The following is a 24,997-nucleotide window of genomic DNA, read 5'->3' as shown; positions in this document are numbered from 1 at the left end:
ACTGTCGGCGCCACCAGACACTTGACGCTATGTTTACGTATGCCGCGTTGGATCACCGATACCTCGACACAGCACACAAAGCAAACACCACCGTGCCGACACCAGTCGCACAAACGAAAAACGTGGCCTGCTCGCAGCGTTGTGCGCGAAGAAACAAATCAGCTGCTGGATTGTCTTGACATGTCTTACTAAGCTGAAACTGGAACTGCTGTAGAGCCACTCTGTCAAACCAGGCAGAAACGATGATGACGAGTGGGGATTTCCAGTAGTGCCACTTTGTGGGGCAGCAAGGAGGCTCCGTTCAAAACAAAGATGGCGTTCAGCAAGTCGAACCATGCACTGGTCAGAGTCGGTGCATGGTGCTCTTGATCAAGTTGGCTCAAGGAGTGTCCGAAAAATCAGACGAGTGGTTGCAAGGTGTACTAACTTTCGGCAGTTGTTATACATTATGGTCTATGGGGAGAATGGCGGTGCCGCGAAGCTGACCGAATAATCGGGCATGTCCGAATTTTTGGAGTCCGGTAAGTCAGTCGGCGACTGTAATGCTATTAGTATCAAATAACTTCTGCAATAGATTCAGTTCAAGAAACTCTTTGCTTCACACTCGAAGTGAATGTGTACTGTCTACTCCAGAGACAAGGTAAAATGTCACATTGAGCATTTGTAATTTGAGAAAGGCCCATGTAAAAAGGTAATTAGTTTTAGTGTTTTAAAGCATCTGTCATATTATTGAGAGAAAAGCTGTATGGCAGGCTGTCACAAAATGTTCTTACTCTTCACCTCAGCGGCATCTGGCCACCACAATCGTTTTACTAGTTGGCTATACTGTAAACAATCGGGATGGGGGCCTGTGTGCACGAAAGGTACACAGCAACTAATTGCTTGACCTGCTGCAACTGAGCATCGTTGTTCAGCGCTGCCATGTCAGTCGTATTGTTTGTGCTCAATTTGTCGGCTATGTCTACTAAGCTGGCTAAGCCTTGTCATTCGGAAATAGAAGACATAATGCGTGTTATTTCAGTGAAGTGACCCCCCATATTAATTTTAAATTAAATAGGTTCACTTTTCAGACACTCACACATACCTCCTTCTACTTTTCTTGTCAATTTTTATGGAATGATATCATGACCGAATGACATTAATTTTTCCTCTTTAGTACCACCACAGTTCGAATAGCATTCTTTGCACTGAATGTCGTTCAAATCTAATGACATTAAAACGCCTAGTGTGTCAGGGCTGTAAGTTCACATTTCCACTGTTCGCCTTGACTGAGGTTATTGGTGTCGTCACCTTATGCGTGTCCCGTTAGTTTAGTCTTGTGCACATCTGGGCATGTCGGCTTTCCCTGGCCCTTCATTAATTTAATTAGGCTTTTAAGTATGTTGTAGTATCAATTGTCCCTCTACAAATTATCTTCGAGGGTGTCTCCTCTTTTCACAGATGCTGACTTATGTCAAAAGCTGCAACATGAAAGTCTGCAATTTGTAAATATTTGTTATTTTGTGTATGCTCTCTTTTCCCTAGCTCTTGTACGTTTGCTTTGCCTTCTCATTCTAGTACCCTCCACTTTCGGAAACAAATTTTGCATTGTCAATCAGTGCTTGTATTCTACTGTGGCCTATCTCTATGTCCCTGTTAGTGTTGTTTGCGCTGCCTTGGAGACAATAAGTGCCAGTAATTTAAGCAAGTGGGCTGAGAAGGGGATATATATGCATCTTGATTACCGTATTTACTTGCATAATCATCGCACTTTCTGGTCAGAAAAATTGATGCAAATTCAGGGGTGCGATCATTATGCATGTTAAATTTCCCGCGAAATAAAAAATTTTTTGTCCCGCGTTTGCTGCGGGATGCTGGTGTCCCGCGTTGGTGCGGGACACCAAAACAAAAATGGCGGCTGGTGGAGCAAGCCAAATGCGCCGAACGCGATTTTTTTCTTCTCGTGAGTACATTACGTGCGCTGAAACAGTTTCTTCCGTATCAGTAATGAATAATTCGTTAATATCAGCAAGTTCGCGGCAATAACGTGGCCATGTCCACTTTGCGGGGACGGAAACAGATGGGCGCGCTTAGCTGCCAGTGACGTAGAAACACATGGCCGGCATGCTGCGGAAACTGCGGCATCTGTCTTCACTACTATCCTAATACGGCACGTTTCCACTAAGGGTGGGCGAATATCTTAGCTGTGTTACAAGCGCGACGTATGAATAGGGTACACTTTTAACGTATCAGTGTAAACATGGCTACTATCGTTGCCGCTCGCGATTTGTTGCGTGCTTACGAGTGCAGATGAGAAGAACTGAAAGATGCCTTATTTGTTGTTGTCCACAACCATTACAAAGCCTACACATAATAAAGGCAAGTTTGGTTGTACCTCTTTTTGTCATGGAAGTGCGGAAAATGATGAAATGAGGCATCTACTTAAGAATGTTTGGTGCGTGCAGACCGCTTGGTTGTCTTGAAGAGTCGTTCGCGTAGCATACGACAGATTGTAAGCGCGATCATTATTAGCTAGACTTGGCACACGACATATCGCTGCGGCAAGTTCGGGGTGCGATCATTACACTGGAAATAAAAAATCGAATTTTGACGACAAAATTCAGGGGTGCGATCATTAGCGAGTGCGATCATTATGCGAGTAAATACGGTATATATTTAGCCCAGCAAGCATCAATGTTCGCATTGTATGTCCTCGCAAAAACAAGAATTCAGATGACACGCACGTCCATTAAGCGGCTACAGGTCATGCACAAGAAAATTATTCTCATTTTCGGACACACTAGGTAAGGAGAGGCTGCAGCAGTGGGTGTAACCCATGTCAAACGTGGTAACAAGGATTAGATGATTCCAGCATAGTCTACGATTAACACTACCAGGTGTATTTCAACGAAAGGAATTTTAAGACAGTTAAATGATGTGATGTGGTCAAAATTCCATGTCATGTGCCCAAATTAACAATAAAACGATGTGCAGTGTCAACAAACATCCCTAGTGCTCTAAAGTATATCGAAACCTATTGTTCAGAAGAGAACATAGTGCAATCCATGTAATCAGGCACCACCACAACTTGTGCAGAAATGAAACATCAATTCTTATGTGACAAATATCAATAGTGCTTGCGATAATTTCACGTATACCTTATTGACAATTATATAGTGATGCTAGTGCCATTAGTTAATTCATTGAGGCCCCTTCGCCTTAGACGAAGCTAGCTGACGTTTTGCATTTTGATCAATTGTGACCTGAGGGCCGACACTATGCTTTTTTGCCAAATTATTCAGTCATCTAAAGAATACATGCACGCACACACTATTACTTATATCTGCACTGTCTGTTCACTTCCTACAGTCATGATTATACATGAAAGACATGGATGTTACTTGCACAGCGAAGCGCAATGTACAGGTGGCTAATCAAAAACATCCATAATTGAGCGCTTTATTTTTATAATTTCGCAGTTGGATCATAGGCAACCTAATTTTTTAATGTCAAGCAGTACAGGGAATTCATGTCTACTTAGCCGAAGTCTTAAGGCAAGGGCTGCTTACGCTTGATATATCCACCTCCCAAAGCTCTAAAAATGTGCTGGCGTCACAGTGCAAATGCATTACGTCAAGCATCATGGAGGAGCCACCACGGCAGGCTAGCAAAACTATTTTAGGGACCATAGTTGAAACCGAAGGCTCCACGTAAGAATCTGCAGCTATCGCGATTCCTCCTCCTGTAATGTCCTGTCATCGAGGTTGTCACGAGTATCCCATCCTCGTCGCCAGTGTCACGATCCTCCGGGGTTCGTGAACAAGGGAGGGCTCGAGGCACCCTCCGTTAGACGGACGCTCTGCAGCGTGGTGGTGTTGAATGATGACTGACCGCCGAGCAGCTGTGCTTGTCGGTGTTTATTGCAGTGCGGTGACCAGTGTTGCTTGGCAGGCCACCGAGCCTGGCGGCGAATTAACATTATGCCTGAGGGGGCGTCACATGCTTGCTACAGAGGTGTGCACCTTTGGAGTAGCTGTTCGTGACTCGTGCATCTGACAGGCTAGAGGACTGCAAATTTCACTGTGTTTCAATAACCCGAACCACGTGGCACTTAGGATGAACTTGCACGCTTGCAGGCGTTACAAAGTGACAGCAGTTACTGAGCAGTGTACAGTGGCATTCAAGACTAACTTTGAGCAGTGCTGTATGTAAACGTCTGTTCAGTTGTATGACTGACTGGGGTTGCTAGCTGTGGACAGGTATACATTGTAGGTTGGCTACTCAGTACAGTAATTGACTTGTGGCTACTGAGTCTTTGTTTTGTAGATTACTATATTACTTGCATCATTCAATCTTTCAGATGGAAGAGCCTGAAGATATTGACCTCAGCGATGTTGAGCTGGAGCCTGAAGACCAGGTCAAGAAGCATGTTGAACTTTAGGAAAGACTGTGGGCAAAACCACTTCATTATTTCGTGGGTGTTCATTGTTTTCTTTTACACGTAACACGTGCAGGAAAGGGTGGGGAGGGGACATGTGGCTGTGCCATCTTTCAGAACCTGTGTACATACTGGTCATTGTGTAAATTATTCTCCTCTTTTGGGAATGCTCTTTAGAAATCTTGTTGTAATGCTAGACATGCCGGAGTCAATAAACTGGGCATTTTTTTGCACACGTGCCTTTCGTTTCTGGTTTTTCTCATGCTTCATCTTGCATAACAGTGCAGTTTTGTTTGCAGCCTATTATTTCTTTATCATTTACTAATTTGTGTCTGGAGCACAAGTCCTTGAAATTTTCTTTTCATTATGTTTACCTTGACTGGCCTTTTTCACTCTTTGGGTCTGAAAGTGAGTGCAAATGTTGTGCTACCATAAATGGCAGCTGGGGACACTGCTTGCTTTGTGTGGCTGGTCTGCTAATTGATATCTGGCTAGGTTCATCAGCAGTGTGAACTTTTATCTGAACAACGCCAACAGGACAAGGACTAAAAGACACATTATGCTTGGCATTGTTCAAATTTGAATATATGTTGAACCTACAAGCTAAAATTCGGATGTTTTTAAGTATGCATTCATTTGTCCTGCGACTGGTCACAAATCCATGCCATTGAGCAGTCTCGTATTAAATGCAGTGACTGTATGTTGCATAAGAGCATTGTAGATGGTTGACATATCTCTTTATTCATAGGAGAATGAAAAATTTCATCTTGCAGCATTCTCTCAGCTCTTTATGAAATTTGGCAAGTGTGTTCCCATCAGACTTCCAAGAGCTGAAAGCAGTCCCACTTTGTTGAAGTGTACACATTTGGCTGATTAGTTCAACTTGCGCAGAAAAGCAGCGTTAAAAAAGCTTTTGGAATAGACAAAGATCGGCAGATGACAGCAATTTTATTAGGAGAAATAAGCTTTGGAGGGATGAATATGCACTTTGTTCTTTATTCAGTCACACACACACTCATTGGTTGCATGTGGTATGAATACTTCTGGGCCATACAAACAGCTTGCTTTGTACGTGCACATGTGGTAATTTATATTAGTGGCTGATTACAACCTGCATCACAGGTGTGCTTTATCCATAATTCAGCATGGATGGCATACAGTTTCAGTATATTCACAGCCTATCTAATAGGCTATATGGCTGAGCACATGGCTAAATGGGAGAGCCCTACCGAATTTGCTCAATTGCAATAATAGAAATGCTCCAGACAGCTGTAAGTTATTGGCACTGATCTCTACTTGGGTAGTACAGATCTTGCCATTTCAATAATGAAATGTGCATTGTTGTATATGCGATGAATATGGCATTTCAATTATAATACGATTGAGCAAACATGCGACAATATATGTGGACCATGAATGCAGCACTTTAGAAATTCGTACCAAGGGAGCTTCTGCAGACCTGTATGCAAGCTTTGCCATGCCAATACCATGAGCTGTTCAAGCATTTTCTAGCACCAACAAAGAATGCACGCTACTACAATTGACTCGCATCTGCACGTTAATTGTTATACAGATGTGTTGTGTATTTCGTGACTGTTAGACTCGCAGTTGCTGCACTATATTCAAAAATTGTTTATGCAATAACCCAAGATGGCAGCACCTGTGTAAACAAAAAAAAACTCAAAACATCTTGTAATGTGTGTTTTCTTTTAAATCTAACATGAATGTTTATTTTAACGTGTCATTACTCAGACACTCGTCATTTTAGCAAACAGCTGCATGCGCATTGTGCAGGTATGTAGATAGAGAAGGGAAGAAGGAAAGGCAGGGAGGTTCAGGCTGAATCCAGTTGTCTACCCTACACGTGGGGAGGGGAATGGGGAGTGAAAGAAAACTGAGGTGTAGGATGTCTATAGCCGGGCACTCAAGTCTGTTGCCTTCAGGTAGTGAAAAAGTGCTCGAACTGCTTTCTGGGCTAATGAACTGTGAGGCCAGGCTCCCGAGATCTTCGCTTCCGTATATGACCTGTCATCCAGTCTATTCAAGGCACACTGGAGAGTCTCATGTTGATTATCGAAGCGAGAACAGTGGCACAGAAGATGACTGATGGTCTCTTCACACTTGCACTTAGCGCACATTGGTGAATCCGCCATTCCAATACGATAGCTGTAGGAGTTAGTCAATGCTACTCCTGCCCCCTGCCGACACAGCAGTGTTTCGTCACGTCGTGAAAGGTTCGCTGGTAATTTTGGTTTCAGTGATGGGTCGAGGCTGTGTAAACGACACTTAGAGTTCAGTGGTGTGTGCCATGGTACGAGCGAGACTGCGAAGCTCTTGCAGCGTCAGCTCTCGATAAAGATATAAGGAGTGTCGGTGTGCCAGCCTGGGGACGTCGGGCAGCGCCATCGGCGAGGTGATTACCAACGACGCCACAATGTCCCGACAGCCACTGAAATATGATATCATGTCCTCGTTCAGAAGCGCAATGGCAGGTTTCGTTGATTTGTGACACCAGCTGTTCATAATTGCCACGTTGTAAACTTCGCAGGCTCTGGAGGGCTGCTTTTGAATCAAAATATTGTCCATTTGTCTGGCGGTTCTTTTTCAGTGTATTCGACAGCAGCGTGAAGAGCGGCCAGTTAGGAACCTGTAGATGTCGTTACGTGTGAAGTCTTAAACTTGATGACGACCGATCGAGATGGTAGAACAATGGCGCCCGTAGAATTTTCCGAGATGGAACCATCCGTGTAAACATGGATTCGGTTAGCGTATGAACAATGCAAAGTTCCAATGTGATCTGCTTGAGAGCTGCGGTGGTCAGGCTAGCTTTCTTCACTATTCCTGGAACAGCAAGGTACACAGGAGGCTTTTTCAAGCACCACATAGGGGATGGCGTTCTTGTTGCGGTTTAGTGCCTCAAAGACAAGGAGTGCCGTTTAGCCGCAATTGATCTGGAGAACGCTGCCTTGGGTCTTTTCTCAGGCAAGCCAGCGAGATGGTGGTCAGGGACTCAGGATATATGGCAAACATGCACCCGGAGTGTGTCGATAGCTATATAGGTCATTATTGGGTGGTCTCTCACGGTGGCAGTTAATACAGTTGAAGCATTTCGAGGTAGCCCCAGACATGTTCGGAAGGCTTGGCCTTGGATGCTCTGTAGGATGGATGTTCTGTTAGTATTTGACAGCACTGGTGTGCTATATCGCAAGTATCCTAGGAAGAACGTCCTGTATGGTTGAAGCAGAGATGCCACGGATGTACCCCACATTTTACTGGCAAGAAACCTTAGTATATGGGAGATAGAAGTAAGCCTCTTCTTCAAGTATGAGATGTGGGGGTTCCATGAAAGGTCTCTGTCGATAATAATGCCCTGGAATCAGTGAGTTTTTGCGTAGGAAATTGGTTGGTGGTCAATAGAAATGGGGTACCAGGTCATGGGTTTGTGGGTAAAAGCGACTAAGGTGCACTTCTCGGTCAAAATGCTGAGGCCTTGAGCACGCAGGTACGATGATGTTAGGGTCACTGCTTTTTGGAGCTGTGCATGCACCTGGAGACGTGTAACTGCCGAGGCCCATATGCATATGTCGTCAGCATATATGGAAAGGTTTACTGTATGTGGTAGAACGTCGGCAAGTCCAAGGATTGCGAGGTTGAACAAAGTGGGGCTAAGAACCCCACCCTAAGGGACGCCACGGCAAGTGTAATGGTCAATGGTTCGGCCATCTGCACTGTGCACAAAGAATGATCTTTTGAATCATCATCATCAGCCTGGTTACGCCCACTGCAGGGCAAAGGCCTCTCCCATACTTCTCCAACTACCCCAGTCATGTACTAATTGTGGCCATGTTGTCCCTCCAAACTTCGTAATCTCATCTGCCCATCTAACTTTCTGTGGCCCCCTGCTATGCTTCCCTTCCCTTGGAATCCAGTCCGTAACCCTTAATGACCATCGGTTATCTTCCCTCCTCATTACATGTCCTGCCCATGCCCATTTCTTTTTCTTGATTTCAACTAAGATGTCATTAACGCGCGTTTGTTCCCTCAGCCAATCTGCTCTTTTCTTATCCCTTAATGTTACACCTATCATTCTTCTTTCCATAGCTCGTTGCGTCGTCCTCAATTTAAGTAGAACCCTTTTTGTAAGCCTCCAGGTACCTGGAAAGGTACTAGGAGGATTGTAACTTCTGCAAAACTCAGGCACGCTCCAACACGTCATTGCAGTATGCGATTTCATCAAGGCGAACCCCCCACCTCTTAACTGCCCCGCTACCCTACCCCATCCCTCATCCACCCTTACCGAGCGATGTGAGACCTTGCTAACCAGCACCGCCCTGGAAGACCAGCTCGTCCTGATCTCCAGGGGCCAGGCGGCTAGGGAAGCATATGGGTCCCGTGAAGAGGGAACCACTTCCATCGACGGCGTCTAAGAAGATGTCGAGCTCGGCTCAAAGTTGTTTCTCTTAATCTCTCCAGGTTTCTGCCCCAAACGTGAGTACTGGTAAGACACAGCTGTTATACACTTTTCTCTTGAGGGATAATGGTAACCTGCTGTTCATGATCTGAGAATGCCTGCCAAACGCACCCCAACCCATTCTTGTTCTGATTATTTCACTCTTATGATCCGGATCAGCAGTCACTACCTGTCCTAAGTAGATGTATTCCCTTACCACTTCCAGTGCCTCGCTACCTATCGTAAACTGCTGTTCCCTTCCGAGACTTAAGCATTACTTTAGTTTTCTGCGGATTAATTTTTAGTCCCACCCTTCTGCTTTGCCTCTCCAGGTCAGTGAGCATGCATTGCAGTTGGTCCCCTGAGTTACCTAGCAAGGCAATATCATCAGCGAAGAGCAAGTTACTAAGGTATTCTCCATTTACTCTTACCCCCAATTCTTCCCAATCCAGGTCTCTGAATACCTCCTGGAAGCACGCTGTGAATAGCATTGGAGAGATCGTATCTGCCTGCCTGACGCCTTTCTTTATTGGGATTTTGTTGCTTTCTTTATGGAGGACTACGGTGGCTGTGGAGCCGCTATAGATATCTTTCAGTATTTTTACATACGCCTCGTCTACACCCTGATTCCGTAATGCCTCCAGGACTGCTGAGGTTTCGACGGAATCAAATGCTTTCTCGTAATCAATGAAAGCTATATATAATGGTTGGTTATATTCTGCACATTTCTCTATCACCTGATTGATAGTGTGAATATGATCTATTGTTGAGTAGCCTTTACGGAATCCTGCCTGGTCCTTTGGTTGACGGAAGTCTAAGGTGTCCCTGATTCTATTTGCAATTACCTTAGTAAATACTTTGTAGGCAACGGACTGTAAGCTGATCGGTCTATAATTTTTCAAGTCTTTGGCGTCCCCTTTCTTATGGATTAGGATTATGTTAGCGTTCTTCCAAGATTCCGGTACGCTCGAGGTCATGAGGCATTGTGCATACAGGGTGGCCAGTCTTTCTAGAACAATCTGCCCACCGTCCTTCAGCAAATCTGCTATCTTTTGAATAGATAGCTCCGAATCCACCGAAACATGCGTCCACCAATTCCATTATTTTCCAGGGCATCAAGGATGGCTTCATGCATTACATTATCGTGGGCGCTTTTCACATCGAGGAATAGTGCAACCGATATACGCTTGTGTTTTTCTTGTTGTACAGAGGTGACGAGGTCGATGGCGTCAATAGAGGAACGGCCTCTTCTAAACCCAGCCATGGCCTCGGGGTATACGTTGTGGCGCTCAAGATACCACTCTAGGTGGGTGAGAATCATTCTTTCCATGACCTTCCCAACACAGCTGGACAGCGCAATGGGTCGGTAGGACGCTAGGTTAAGTGGCGACTTTCCATGCTTCAGGAGTGGTACAGAGCAGCTGTACCTTGTGGGGATGCGCGACTCTCACGCGTGCCCAGATATCTTGTTTTCCCGCATAGCTCCTGCGGTGCGGCTTCGCCGCGTGGCCTGCGTGATGCCCGCGGCGGTCGATGTGGTTGGGGCGCAGTGCGAGAGATGGCGCAAGTGTTGCGCTGCTAACGCCGCCTCATGGCAGGGTTACTTGGGGGCGCAGGGGAGAACAGGCTGCCTCTTGGGCGGCGGGCCGGCGAACGCGGCGGACGTCCCGCGCGTGCGCCGATCCATGCTCCTGCGAGACCGTCTCGCGTGGCCGCCTTCGAGCGCGCCACCGTTCGCGTGACCGTACGCGCGAACGACCAGGCGTTGGGATCCAGCATGGGGCGAACATATTCGCTCGTTATCCGGTCGCGGTGAGTCGGACTTCTAGATTTGTCGCGCGCCCATCGGCATGTTTTGTGGGTAGCAACTCGGCTAGCAGGCATTGATCTATGAAAGGCAATAAATGCCCTTGTGATTGTTTGCTCTACTGTGTTGTCGTTCCTTTGTCCCAAGAGCACGGGAGGAGAACCCCACAACTTCCACCGCTCAGGAACGACGCCATCATTCCATGACTGCTTATAACATTCCAGAAGTCTACCTCGGCCATCGTCACCTAGGTGGCATAAAGCATCGTAGGTGATGCCGTCTGTTCCTGGCGACGATGAGCGCCTGCATGTGGCCAGAGCAGCGTCCAATTCCTCAAGTGAGGACACATTCAGTTCCGGGAAGCGTGTCTCAGGAACCTACCCAGAATTTCGCTATTGATGGTGACCACACTGCCCGCAATCTTCACACAGAAATCTTCGTCTATATCGACCTGCGAGCGGCCTTGATGGAGGGCTAGGGCTGAGAATGGGTGTCGTTGCTGTGGAGACTAGCCAAGGCCGCGCACCGTCCTCCATATGATAGACAGTGGCTTGCGGGGGCCAAGTGATTCGCAGAACGTCTTCCACCGTTGTTCGAGCTTGTTCATACGACGTTAGATTTTCTTCTGCATACGTCGAGCGGCTCTAAGGTCACGAATTGACTTGGTGCGCCTGTATCACCTCTCGGCCCTTCTGCGAATCGTTCGAAGTCCCTCAAGTTCCATGTCGAAATCCGTACGTTTTTTAGCGGATGTAAATGTGTACTTAGACGATTCCAGTACACTTGTAATAAGGCTCTCAATGGTGCCGGTAAATCCTTCTTTGCATGCCTCTTCCACCTTTGTCTTATGTGTTGACCGCCTTACATATACTTGTCGGGAAGTAGAAAAGGAGAAGCTTCCAAATCCAGTGATACTTAAGTAGGTGGGAATATGGTCACTGCCATGAGTCTCGATGTCAGAGAACCATCGAACATTTTGACCAAATTGCCGTGACACCAAAGTCAAATCTAAGCAACTGCTATAGTTCAAACCATGCAAGTACGTCGGATTGCAATCATTCATAATGCTGAGTTCGTGGTCGGAAGCAAATTCCACAAGTTTCCGGCCCCTGGAATCTATTCTGGAGCTTCCCCAAGCCAAGTGGTGAGCATTAAGGTCTCCCGGGATAATCCAGGGTCCAGAAGTCGTCATCAGGATGTCTCACAGTCGGTCGCCGTCGAACCGACTACATATATGGGGAGATGTAGGCGCCAATAAGGGTGAAGGCCACGTTATTCTTTGTAATGCGGAGACACACGTATTGGTTTCCATCATGAGGCTGCACCGAGTGGGGAATGTAAGTTAGTTCTGTACGGATGTAAACAATTACTTTGCTGGATTGCCCGCACGTCGACGCCATAAAGGCTTCGTATCCAGAGAGTCTTAGTGCTTTTGACATGTTCGGTTCACATATTACCACTACAGGAAATCGGCTCGTAAAAACGTATTGGCGGAAACACGAAATCCGTGATTTAAGTCCTCTGGCATTCCACTGCAAAATCGTCGCACTTCGTCACGGAGGGAAGGCAGTGGAAGAGCCATTGTGCTTACGCAAGATTTTCAAGCACTGGGCTCAGGGCATCCAACACTTGCACTGCGCTTCGAGCTGTTGGCGTATTCGAGTTGCCCACAAGCATGCGAATCGCATTTATCAAAGACTTGAGCATTGTTACAATTTGGCGGTCATGCTCTGTCAGCTCATCTGGGTGAGGGGTGGAGCATTGTGGTGCCTCTCCTAGTTGGGGTTTTTCGACAGGGCTTATCCTTGGCAGTGGTGGCCATTCTTCATCCACGACATTCTTTTCAGCTGCTCCGTTATATATAAGCGGTTTGGACACATTCTGCACTGGGGTTGGAGCAGTTTCAACAGCAAGAGGCTTTGCGGCACGCGTATTTGTGCGGAGAGCAGAATTCCTTGATGAGCGCCTGCGACGAGAACGTCGCCTGACGTCAGCACCTGCTTCACGATGAGTCGATCGGTCCCTCACCATTTTCTTCAAGATGGAGAGTTCTCGCTTAACTCTAGGACATTCCTTTGATGAGGCATCGTGGGGCCCTTGACATTTCAGACACTTATATAAGTTTTTGCCTAGCAGTTGCCTGAAAAGTGTTGTGCTGCACAGCGGGAACATATAGCAGACTTTCCACAGACGGCGCTCACGTGACCGAATTTCTGGTAGTTTCTGCACTGAAGCGGCTTGGGAACGAAGGGCCGGACAACATGTCGGAAATGACCTACCTTCACATGCGATGGAAGACAGTCACCTTTAAAGACAATTTTCAAGCATCTGGAATTTCCGAGACGGGCCACTTGCAGTATGTGGGTCCCATGATTGGCAGGCTTTATCAAAAGTGGTAAATCCTCGCCTGAGATGGCCGCACCAATGTCATATATGACGCCCGTAGTAGCCTCTTTTCCCATCGGGATGATGGTACGGACGTTCATGCCACCGAGGACAGTGACAGCTCGCAGAGAATCTTAACGCCGACGCTTGGGCGACGTCTACTGCGACAACATTCTTCCGAGGGTTGACTCGGACGTCCTCAATGCCATTTGGCAACAGTCTCTCGAGTTCAACCGATGCAACTTGCCTGTTGAGGAACCTCATGTTGTCGGAGGGTAGCACAGGTAAGAAAAGGATGGTGTACTTCGGCGAACTCTGCGGAGTCCTCATAGTAGATGTGCCCACAGAGGCCCTAAGCACCCGCCGCTTTGCTTTCTGACTCAGAACAGTCACGTAGTCGTCGTCGGAGCTGTCGTCGCTCTCGGTCGAGTCTATCAGGGTAGCCTCGCTGTCGCTCGAGAGGCTGTTCCGCTTCTTTAAGGCTGCCGACGCGGGCGCCGCTACATCAGGTGGGAGTGCGGGTGGCTCCACTTCCATTCCCGTCGAGCAGGGAACAGTGTTCTCCGGAAGAAAGCGAGAATTACCAGAAAAAAATGTGCAGGTATGTAGGTTTGTAGCGTCCGAAAGGGAACACAAGCCCCCCTTAGAGCGCAGCTCCTAGGCGGCCGTTCCCGCGGCGAGCGTCGGCGTCACTTGTAACCCTTGTAAAACCGAGCGCAGCGGAAGACGAGAGCGAACGCGGCGCGCGGCGGGGGATAAAAATCGACGAGATCGAAGAGCCGCGAGGAGAGGAGTGTGAGCGGTACCATGAGGCGGAAAGCAGAGGAGGGTATGGCGAAAGGGTGAGGAGAAAAGCGGAATGCTGCCAGCACAGAAAACGCGCTGGCGTGGGCTCGGACCTACTGCGCATGAGCTACTTCGCCTGCGGCGCCTCCGCCGCTAGAGAATGTGCTCCGTGATAGCCACGCGTTCTCGTGTACTCGCTTTCTTTCTGAACTGTGAGCGACGTAACCAGAGGAAATGCTTCGTCTGCCGCTGCTACTAAACGAGCTGCCAGAGCAGAGGCCAGAGCCCCGTCATTCAATATCAATATCGCGAATCCAAACCACCTAAACAGCTGCGCTCAAAATTCGCATTGGGGAGTATCGTAATAGCCGGTGATTTTTTTTTTGTTTTTTAACAGCAAAGCTGTCTAATATAGCTAGGATCCCGGGATTTCGGCACAAGCCAAGTTACAGGCCGTCACCAGGTCCCATAGCAAAACAAAATTTGGTTATACGCTGAAAGTTGTTATGTGTCCTCTATTGGGAGTGTTTTGCCGCAAAAAATTTTCAAATCGGCTGATTAATAGCCGAGATATAAATATTTTCACTGTCGCGAACACATGATTTCAGAAGGCGAGCTTCACCGCAAAACATATATGCTCTCTCTACTTGCCCCGCCTAGCCTCCGCAAGCGAAATTCCTTTCCTGCGTTCTCCCATACCGGAGCATGCGAGCTGTTGATTTTCGCCTTTTTCATTTTTCTGTGCTGCCCTTTGCAGCACGCCGCTCAAAACGTTTTGGAAGGGTACAGGGGCTTTCGCCGGTTGATTTGTGTATCTGCGCCCACGTTGAGTGCACGTCGGTTGTGCGTTTCGTAGATCGCGACTCATCAATGGTTTCTTCGAGGAGCATGTCGTTCCTGGGGGCAATGTCGCACTCACCGACTATACTGGATGAGCAGGCCCGAGTGGGCTGTTGTGCGAACACTGCAACCGATAAAGGCACGCTGAGTCCCGTTTGCCGACACGGCTGCCTTGGAGTTTGTAGTCGCTTATTTCTGCACTTGGAGCTCGCTTTTTGCATTCTTTTTACACATTATTAGACATTTCGCATATTCAAGAAGTCTTCGAGCGCAGCCTTCCGCGTCGGATTTATCAAAGCGGTGCACTTGCTTACATCGACACCTAAAGCCGCAGATCGTTGTTAGCGTCGAATATTGTGGAAAAGGTGCATCACTGATATGAAATAATGCCAAAATGTAGCAAAACATACATATCTGCGCATATGTGCCGTGTTGTTCCACCCTGAGGCAAGTCAATATGAGCGGCCGAACCACTTAAATGGCAACTGTGATCCATATAGATATATTATGGGCTGTTAGTTTATTACTGATTCTCGCTTTTCTTCAAGTAAATTATTATTAGAGAAAATTGTACTCGCATAAGTACTCATTTATAGGTTGTGTTGTTCCCTCGCGAAAACGCGGATGCCATCACTGACACCGTTGGTAATTGAGCGAGACGGTTGCTTATGCTGCTGTATACCGAATACACCGTCTCTTGTTTCCCGTTGGGCGCAGAGGCAAACAGTGCATCTCTGGAATTGAGAAATGTGTCGGGATAACAACACGTACAAACTCACCCACCTAGTAGCGAATGCGACCGGCAGCCTACGGGTACGGTGACGTACAGATGTTGGCACAGCGCTGTGTCGCCGCTTGCCGGTTATTGTGTACGCGTCGTGCGAAGTGTAGTCGATTTCCAATCGCCAAGACCAGAACGTAACTATAAAAGCTGTTTCGTTCGTCCGAACTGCTTAGATTTCAGTTCATGTCCGCCGGTAGCGGGCGCACGAACTGGACGGCGCCAGGCTCAAACTTCGCTGAAGAGGTTCAACATTGGCTCAGACTTCATTTGCACGGCTTGAAAGGGTTGAAGCTTGTGCATGTCAACTTGGTGGGCATGTTTGACAGATTGTGAGCGCGATTAATTCGATATACAAGCGAAGGCGCTGTCCCGTTGTCGGTTCGACGGCCGATCGCGCGGGGTTCGGCCGAACGATGGTCGGCACGCTGATTTTGTCGGTGCCGTCGACAAGAAAGCCCGTCGCAGTACGACAACTCGCGCTCGTCGGTTGCGTCATTGTCGGCCTGGAATGATAAAATGCTTTCAGCGACGCACAAACGTCGGTCCATCGTTGGCGTGAGCGTCTTGTCGGTCTCGTACCGACCGAGTGTTACCACGCCTTAAACTAGTATGTGCAGTCAGGCACGCGCTGCCACCACCAGCAAACCAGCAAGTGAGGGTCGACGCTGCAAGAACACTTCATCAGCGACGTGGTGTTTTTATGTGTAGCTTAAGTGTAACGCACGGGTTTTTCGTTAATTTTGCGAGCTATCAATTAAAGGCGGCAACATACCTGGCTCAGGGCGCAGTCCAGACAACGCACACGAAGCCCTGGCTGCTTTACGTTTTAAAGTTGCAGTCTTACGCTACCACGTTTTCGGCACCGCAGCGACGTCGAGCCACCAGTGGAGTTTCAACGCGGCACAGGGCACGAGTGTTTGCAGCAGCGCGCGTCCAAGCGGCTTTCTTTTTTTCGGGGGATTTTTCGGCGCGCGGATACGCGCGCGTCCCTTCCAAAATGTTTCGCGACTAATCCGCTAGGGCACGGCGCATGCGCCGTCGCGCCATGGAAAAGGCGGATCATCTCGTTTCGCGCAGCACACGATTTTGCGCGCTGTGCATGAGGACACCTGACTAGCGGTATAAATCTGTGCGAATCGAATACTGAGGCAGACACAAGCGGATCTCAGAGCATAATCCCGCGCTGGAACACGGTAGAAAATTACATAGTTTCGGTGTCTGCGCGCGCGACGGCAGGACGTGGGAACAAGCAGACAAAACGGAAGTACATCTCTCTCGCTGCGGTGCGAAGTAAAACAAAAACATGCAAACAGTCGGTTTGTGTGTTTTATTATTTCTCTAAGCTTTAATTAGTCTATTCGAGCAACTTATTACACAAGTAACAGATGTTGGCTTGAATAATTCTCGAAAACACGTGTCACCACGAGCGGCGTCAAAGCGCGAACACGTGTACGTAGGCGCACTAGCACGTGTACGTCATTCTCCGGCTTGGAGCGCGGCGGCTAAGAGGAGGAGGGAAAACTGCGTTTGGTTTGAAATTTCAGATCCTTCCGCCGCGTGTAGCGATGTAATACTTTGAAGACACGATCGTTATCGCTCATTGGATACTCTGCGCTTGTCAGCTCAAAATGGCCAGACATGGTGAGGGACCCTTTAGGCGCCCATTCCTGCGTAGAGCGTAGGCGTGCCTCGGCGTTATACCTCGTAACCGAGGGAACGCGGAGCGCAGCGGCAGATGAAAGAAAAGCCCGCGAGGAGGAAAGGGGAGGAAAGTTGCCGGCGGCCACGGCAACTTCAGCCGCGTGGGCGATTTCATCTGCACTTCCGAAGGGGGGGAGGACAGGTGTTCTGTGGGAGAGAGCTGCTCGTACGCGGCGTCTGCTGCTGAGGTCAGTCCACGGTACCAGCGTGTGTGACGGGGATCACTGCTCCTGCGAGGGGCGATGGCGAGCGACTACAAGTAGCTCGATGTGACGCTCCCTTGGGTGTTGTCGCGGCTGACGCTTGTGGCACGATTTCCCCGTGACGAAGGGCCCGCGTTCGCCATTGGTGGAACCGTGTGAAGGAAAGAGTAGTGCTGCGCAAGCCGGAATGTGCGGCGACGATGGCTACGATATGGCGTCAAAGTCGTCTGTACAATGGGTGGACAGTGGGGCTAGTTTCGGTATTGGCAAATAAGCGTCGCCATGACACTGGTAGCCAAAGGAAAATTCAATAACTTTTGCATATGTGGCTCTATCTTTTCTAACCACATAACAATAAAGTGAAGTGATGCAATTATGTGTAGAAATAAAACATGCTTTTGGCTATTTATTTCTATTTCGGCGTCTTATAACTTTACTTGGTCGCTTCATTTGTTGCGCCAACGGGCGGCGCTTTCGCTCTTATCGCTTCGGCTGCCGTTCTTTTCGTCTGCTCCTGCCGCTCTCTGTGCACGTTCGCGTTTTTTCGTATGCTCTGCAGTTTAGAACTTTCTGTGCCTGCGAATGTTTCGGCAGTACGGAAAAAAACTGAAGAAAGGACGCAAGGCTTGCTGTGCGATGTGGCAACTCGGGGAGCAACACAAGGGTGAAATTATTCCCTTTCCCAACGGACCAAAGGTAAGCACACGTCTACAGTCGTTATGAAGAAACAAGCGCTGTGCTTATCAAAACAGCTATAGCACGAAACGAAAGGTCATCCGCGCTTTTTTTTTTGAAGTGAATATCTTTTTTTTTCGTTTGGCGCGGCGCATTTTTCTGCGGTGGTGTTAGAAACTGAAGCTGCTTGGCCGATTGGTGCTAGTTGACGCGCGGACGGTAATTTCGCTCCGGAAGATGTTAGCGGTTACTCTTCAGTTTTTTTATGAGTAGAAAAGTTGCAACTTATATCTGCCGAAGTTATTTGAATGCTTGCTGCACAAAGTGGTTACGCTGGAGATAATTCTGGGGACCAGTTCTTTGTTATTAAATTACCATCTTTGAATGGTCATAAACACGGCAGAAGCAAGAAAAAAGAAAAGAAAAATCACTTGCGTAGCAGTCAACATTTATTTTTTGAATTACAAGAAGTTCGAGTTATCTATGTGACGACATAGGTTCGCTTCACTTTTCAACCTTTGCCTAGAAGAGAACAATTCTTTAAAAGGGTGTTTAACTGGGCTAGTTGGTTCATTCTTCGAGGATTGTAGGAGCAGAACTTGAGAGACACGGACACAGAAGGAACGACTAGACGAGGCAGCAGCTGCGCCCTCGTCTATATAGTCGTTCCTTCTGTACGTGTCCGTATCCCTTATGTTCTGCTGCTACAATCCTCGATGAATTCTTTAGTCCCTTCTTCGTACTCTCTTTAATCATGACCACGTGGTATTCTGCCCATTTTTCAGATCTGCTCAGATCACTTCAGAGGAAGGGACTACGCCGACCCTGTCGTGGTCGGCTGTGCCGTCTGTTGGAGTGGAAGAGGGGTCCCTGATCGATGAAGGTTAGGAAAGCAAGTTAATAATTAATGCGTGCCAATACCACGATCTGATTATGAGGCAGGCCGTAGTGTGGGACTCCGAAAATTTGGACCACCTGGGGTTCTTTACCGTGCACCTAAATTTAAGTACACGGGTGTCTTCGCATTTCGCCCCCCATCGAAATGCGGCCGCCATGGCCGGGATTCGATCCCGGGACATCGTGCTCAGCAAAAAAAAAAAAAAAGATTATTAGTGGTTGCCAATCTGTGCTTCTGTAGTTAATTATTTTCGTAAAAGAAACACTTGAGGGGACGGCGCATGGGCCATGAGCACGGCGAGCGCTGTTTTTTGCTCCTCGTTTGCTACGGGAGCCCTGTGACGTTACGCAGCGGAATTTGCTCCGCATGCGCCAAGAAACCGCGTACTTATCAGTTTCTCGTCATCGCTTGCTCGTCTGCGGTGCGCGATATTCCCGATTATAGGCTAAACAAGAACGCCGAACAGTTTTCGCTGACAATGACCGGATTCACGTTCGTAAAATGTCGCGCCTCGCTTGGCGCGAGGGTGTACGACGTGGCGACGCCAGCTCTGTCGTCTTCTTCGTAAGCTTGGTTTTCCGCTTTATAGCAGAAATTCTTCCGAAAAAAAAAAAAAAACCCTACCCTATGTTCAGTTGCCCAGGAGCTTTAAACTACTGGTAGTTAGTTTTGCTCGTATGGGTATCTTGCAGAAAAATCAAGCAAAGATAAGTAAAACGCTCAATTACGTAATCCCTAACAAGAAGAATCAAAACTATCATCGATCAAGAAAACTAGCTCTAAAAAATTGTGCCTAGTAATCTCAGCCAGCTATTTAGAAATCAGCAATGCTTAACATGATGCATGAATATATAGCAGCACTGAAACTTGGAATTTTGCTTATTAAATTTTGGGGGCACTTGAAATCCTACTTGAAGTCCTGCAACCAAATATAATTAGAACCTTCACGGATTAAAAGTACTATTTTACGAAAACAGTTCTGTTTTTTGTCACGTGCAGTAAAAATTTGATAATGAACGGGTTTATCATGTGTTTTTATAAACGTGAAGCGATGTAATATGGCACGCATGTGTTGCCAATGAAATTCTCTTACCATTGGAACATGGCACTCTAGCACAGACAGGGCGCTGCGATTGCCCTGTGTGCCTGTGTGTAGTGTTCCTTGACACAACGTGCAACGTCAGCGAAAATTTGCCAACTAGCCTGACAAGATGTTCTGACGAGGTATATGTCTTCACAGGTTTTACACCGCCGCATCGAGACCAAAAGCGGAAGATATATACTCACCAGAGACCGCAGGCGTCATCAACTAAGGAGTGATACACAAAGGCATCGCAAGCCAGCGAAGTTAAAGAGCTGCCGAAAGATTTCCGCTAGGCAAGCACTAGAGAAGTTTATGAATCATGTGAGCCTCGAGTTCTACCAACTCTTGCAGTGCCAGGTGACGCCTCATTATCGCAAGAGGAAGGGAAGGACATAGAGCAATATTTTCCGGAGCACGTTGGTGTGGTCATGCAGTTGTGCGGTGTGTCCACTGTACTGAAAGATAAGCTGAACAGAAATGTGCTATAATGGAATCTTTTGCTCTAATAAGTGTCGCATAGACCTGCTGCAGTAGTTCTGCTATGCGTGGCTTATGCTGCACATAAATGACATCAATCTGGGTCTCACAATACAGCGTGAGAGAAAACCCACTGCAAGAAGAAAGCTCCAAAAGCTTGAAAATTAAGAAAAATTTTGTTACGGTTATTTTATCCTTTTTGTAATTCCGATAGCTCTGACGGCGGTCTCCTGATTAGCCTATCTTTAGAAAATAGTCCGGCACATTGCAATATTTGCATAAACATCGTGCAACGTATACTTCCTTCCATTGCTCCCACACCTGCACTCTCCTCTTCAAAGATTATCACATAGCTACCATACATGGATCTTGGGATGCCAGAATCGCCTTGCGCTTACTTCAGTTAAGTTGTGCAAGTACTAATGTTTCTCAGCACTCTTCAGCGGTTTCAATATAGCAAAAGTGGGAGGGGGGCGGAGTCTCCTTTCGGCAAAGTCACGAATAACCTTAAAAGCGTGCAAGCAAAGAAAGCATGCTGTGCAAGAAACGAGTGTTCTGGAAAAGTTGAACTGCTTTCGGCTCCTGAATCTATCGTCACCGAAATTCTCACGGCGAATGACCTCCAGCCAATGATGAAACTCGTAACATAGCTATAATACCTGTCCTATGCTTCATACAAGTCGCACGAAACTGAGCCTGTAGGCTCTGTCAAAGAAAGTGCGCAATGTACATTCAGCATATTAGACGGAGCAATCAACGCGCGAACTAAGCCGCGAAAACACAGCACACGGCGGCCTTTGCCCCCGTCGCAGATGGCCTTTAAGACAGAGCGGCCCGGACGGGCGTGCGCTGCCGCCCGGTCTAGCACGCGCTCCCCGTCCCTAGGCTACCTCCGGAACCTGCGCGCAACGGAAGAAGGCGCGCTTCCTCCTCGCTTTCATCCATTGCGTGCGCGAGATTGATCCGATATCGACGGCTGCACCCTCGCACGCTTTCACTCGCACATACAGCGTACGGCACGCGGCTAGGATTTTATCTCCTTTGGACATTATACGGAACCTCACGGCGACGCCGTCGGCTGTAATTCGACTGGAGTGTCCGTATATTTGCTATCGCAATAAAGAAAGCAGCGGAAGGGACGGGCCCCAGGCTTCATTTTGACTATGGTACTCAAGAAAACGCAGACTCCGTTCCCGCTTCCCACTTTTTTGCTTTATTTTGCTTTATTGTGGCAAGCAGTTGCCAGTAAATGCTTTGTACTTTTGCGTTTTTATGCATGTGAAAAGCTGGGAAGATATCTTGCTTAGACAGAGAGACAAGATCGCTCCGTTAGCCATTATGGAGTAAAATTTTCTTAGCAGCGATACGCCTGCACAGACTCCGGTTGCATGAAATATTCTGTACATATGTTGATTGTTCATGCGATTTTCTTTTATTCATTGACAGGGGTTATCTGCCAATTCAGTGGGGGAATTTCTGAGCAAGAAAACAAGAGAAATACGGCATTCGGTAACTATTGGTATGCCGAGCTGGTTGATAAACTTGAGAAAAAAAAAAAAGACGCCAAAGCGATGGCCTGTAGTGGTAGAGTCTCGTATGCGGGAGGTACTGGATTCAAATCCCGGTGCCGCTGCATACCCACCGGGTTTTATTGCGCGAGCATTTCTTGGCTCATTGTGCGACGCCGCCGTCATCAGAAAGCCTTGGCAGAAAAACGGTAGACGAATTACGTCATGTTCATCTAATTAAAAAGAACACCAAGTGGCGCTCGCCTCTGCATATCTCCATAATAGCAAGAGCTTGGTGGAGCAACCCACCGCCCCGTTCCAAAGGGGACGCTCATAACATCCATCCAACCATCCATCCGCAGCAGCAACAGCAGCAGCAGCAGCGGCGGCGCCGACCGTGCAAGGGAAAGAAAAAAAGAAGGAAGCTCGCCTTCGCGCATCCGCGGCAATGAAGAAGTAAACGCTTCTTGATCGAGGGTTGGATGGATTTGAATTGCAGTACGTATGAGCATGCTACTGCCGATCAACTTGGACCCGCAGACGCCATGGACGACGACGAATAAAATTTAATGCACTTCAGGTACCCGTCGGACAACGACTACTATCTCCCCTCAGATTATGAGGTCGAGTTCGCCTACGAGCCCGATGAAGGAATCTACGGTAGTGTCAACACAGTGGTGCCCGCCCGGAAAAGTTCTGTCATCGTGCTGAAAAGTGGTGTCATCGTGATGAAAAATGGTGTCATAAAGAAAGAACACTCAACGCAATGTGCGTGAAACACTACTTTAATGAGAACTCCGCCAATAAAACTTAGCTGAGAGATCGTAATATGGCCGGTTTGTCGTCTTGCTTTGTTGCGACCTCATAAGCAGCAACATTACATTCGGAAGCAACGCAGCAGCACTAAACTCAGCAACATTTCGCCACAACACCAAACTCAGCGACAATGCTCTCGCATTTACACGTTTGTGCCCGATTTGTATTCCGGTGGGTGTCCGGCAGTGGGTTTTGAACAAACCACCTCCCGCAGCCGAAGCGGACGCCATAACCACTGTGCAACGGCTGCAGTATATACACTTGTATTTGTTTTATTACTGCTAAAACATCAACAGCGCATCTTAAAGATCCCTACAGACACGGCGCTATTTCATTTTCAACGTGGTGCTTGTAAAAACGAAAACGGTGCGACAATTGCGTGACGGCATTGCATATTCGTAGTTTTCATGTCTGATTCGAAAATGAACGCGGGAAAGCACCTACAAAATTAAGACTTAGGTACCCATGCTAAACTTGAGCGACGTGTTAGCGACAGCGCCTTCCTACGACTCGATGATTGTCCGCCGACCTGTGCATAAGACTCCTCCTATCTATGACTTCCTGTGAACTGTATGCTTCCTATTTCCTGACATTTTCTACCCTTTGTCTGTATCTTTACTTCATACATAATTCAGAATCTTATTTACACACTGTACACATGGTTATGCTCATTAGAAAAAAAGCCTGTAAATAAAATTCCGTTTCATTAACTCAACAAGAATTCGAAATACGAGTGATTTGATGAACCGCTACCGCGAGGACACCACGTCGCCGGTGCATCCGTTCCATCGCCGCCGACTCCACCAAATCACATGACTCGTGACATCACTCCTTCCTCGTTGGTGGCAGTGGCTGCCATAGTTGGCTGGGAGCCGACATCCTCACCTTCTGCTCTAACGCGTCGACGCTTTGAATTTTGGACCTCTCGGCTGACCTGTGCAATGCTAACTTATTAATAACGAAAAGCACTCAACCTCTTATCGTATCTCGTCTTTCGAAGGGGAAGGCTGGCGGATTGGATGTACTCCTTAACATTAGAAGCGATGCGTTTGCAGCGCTCAGGTTACAACAATCAGATAAGCAGGAGCCGAAGGCACCCTTCTTTCCAGTTTTCCAGAAGGCAGATGTAGCCGTGTGCCACACGCACCCCTTACAGTTGTCAATTATTGCGTGTCCGTCGGTCTCCTTGGAAGAGCAAACTGTGTTGATCGCACTCATCAGTGTGCCTTACGACAGCATTCTTTTTCTTTTTTTGCTTGGGAGCTGTAAATGCGAAAATGCGCCATGTTTTATTCTTTGTTTTTCGCTCGTTCGCTATAAAGGGATGCGGCCGATGTAAGACAGAAGCCGCGACGTCAAGTACTGGTACTCTTCCAAATCCTTCAAGAGACGGGTATGTATCGGTGGCCATGAGAAGGAAACCACGAACTCTCGAGACTGGGAGCCATGTTTCTCCAGGTCTCTGAAGACAAAAGTGATGACGAGCTAAACAATGAAGCTCGCTATGGCAAAACTACGGCAAGGCCCGAAACGTGACTTCCACAAGCTGGGGATGTGTATGCTCCCAGATGGTCCGCTTCTTTTCATAAGGTTATGTTTCGGTGACTATGAGCAAGGCACCGCAAATTCTTCGTTGTCCGCCTTTCCAGGCCGCAGGTTAGAAAGTGGAAGACGAGCACACGTTCACCACAACACGTTCAGCCTCGAGCGTTTCCATACGCTCTTCTTCAGAAGAGGAGCGTGAACAGGTATATGAGGATGGCCACGACCACGGCGACCCAGAGGAATGTTGGCACGACGCGGCGCACCTTGCGGTCCCGCGCGCTTCTGGAATCCCGGGGCATCTTGCGTGTGTCCAGCGGTCCCTTGAGGCGGTCCTTCATCGTGAACATAGCCTGGCGAGCCCCGGACCAGGAGTGCGGGCCCTGAAGACGGTACTGGTAGGGCAGGCAGGGTTCCCAGAAACACTTCCAGAAGAGCGCGTTATCTCGCCAGAACATGCGCCACAGGTCCGGTTTGGCGCCGATCTGAGATGAGATGTCGTCCATGTAGTCCACCCAGTCGGCCTGCAGGAGAGACAGTGTGAACAAACTGCAGAATTCTCAAGCGTTATGGGTTTCCTATATGGCGTCGGCTATGAGTTATGTTCTTTGCGCACAGTAATTT

The 24,997-nt window shown here is 47.8% G+C and overlaps 2 protein-coding genes across 3 annotated transcripts in view; one reads left to right on the top strand and one right to left on the bottom strand.

Annotated features, from left to right (window-relative positions):
- The window catches only part of CaBP1 (Protein disulfide-isomerase A6 homolog CaBP1), a 32,802-nt gene extending 28,152 nt beyond the window's left edge, over window positions 1-4,650 (top strand). The window contains exon 8 of the mRNA XM_050183494.3: window positions 4,340-4,650. Within this exon, the coding sequence (XP_050039451.1) occupies window positions 4,340-4,420 (81 nt within the window). The 3' untranslated portion in view covers window positions 4,421-4,650. The remainder of the gene's footprint in view (window positions 1-4,339) is intronic.
- An 18,134-nt stretch (window positions 4,651-22,784) lies between these two features.
- Window positions 22,785-24,997, bottom strand: part of LOC126536498 (flavin-containing monooxygenase 5-like) — a 54,145-nt gene continuing 51,932 nt past the window's right edge. For both annotated transcript variants that reach the window (XM_050183490.2, XM_050183487.3), the window contains exon 6: window positions 22,785-24,897. In XM_050183490.2, the coding sequence (XP_050039447.1) occupies window positions 24,559-24,897 (339 nt within the window). In that variant the 3' untranslated portion in view covers window positions 22,785-24,558. The remainder of the gene's footprint in view (window positions 24,898-24,997) is intronic.

This window comes from Dermacentor andersoni, chromosome 4, assembly GCF_023375885.2.
Source record: "Dermacentor andersoni chromosome 4, qqDerAnde1_hic_scaffold, whole genome shotgun sequence".
Classification (NCBI taxonomy): Eukaryota; Metazoa; Arthropoda; class Arachnida; order Ixodida; family Ixodidae; genus Dermacentor; species Dermacentor andersoni.
The sequence above is the reverse complement of the archived record's forward strand: the minus strand, read 5'-3'. Positions and strand labels throughout refer to the sequence as shown.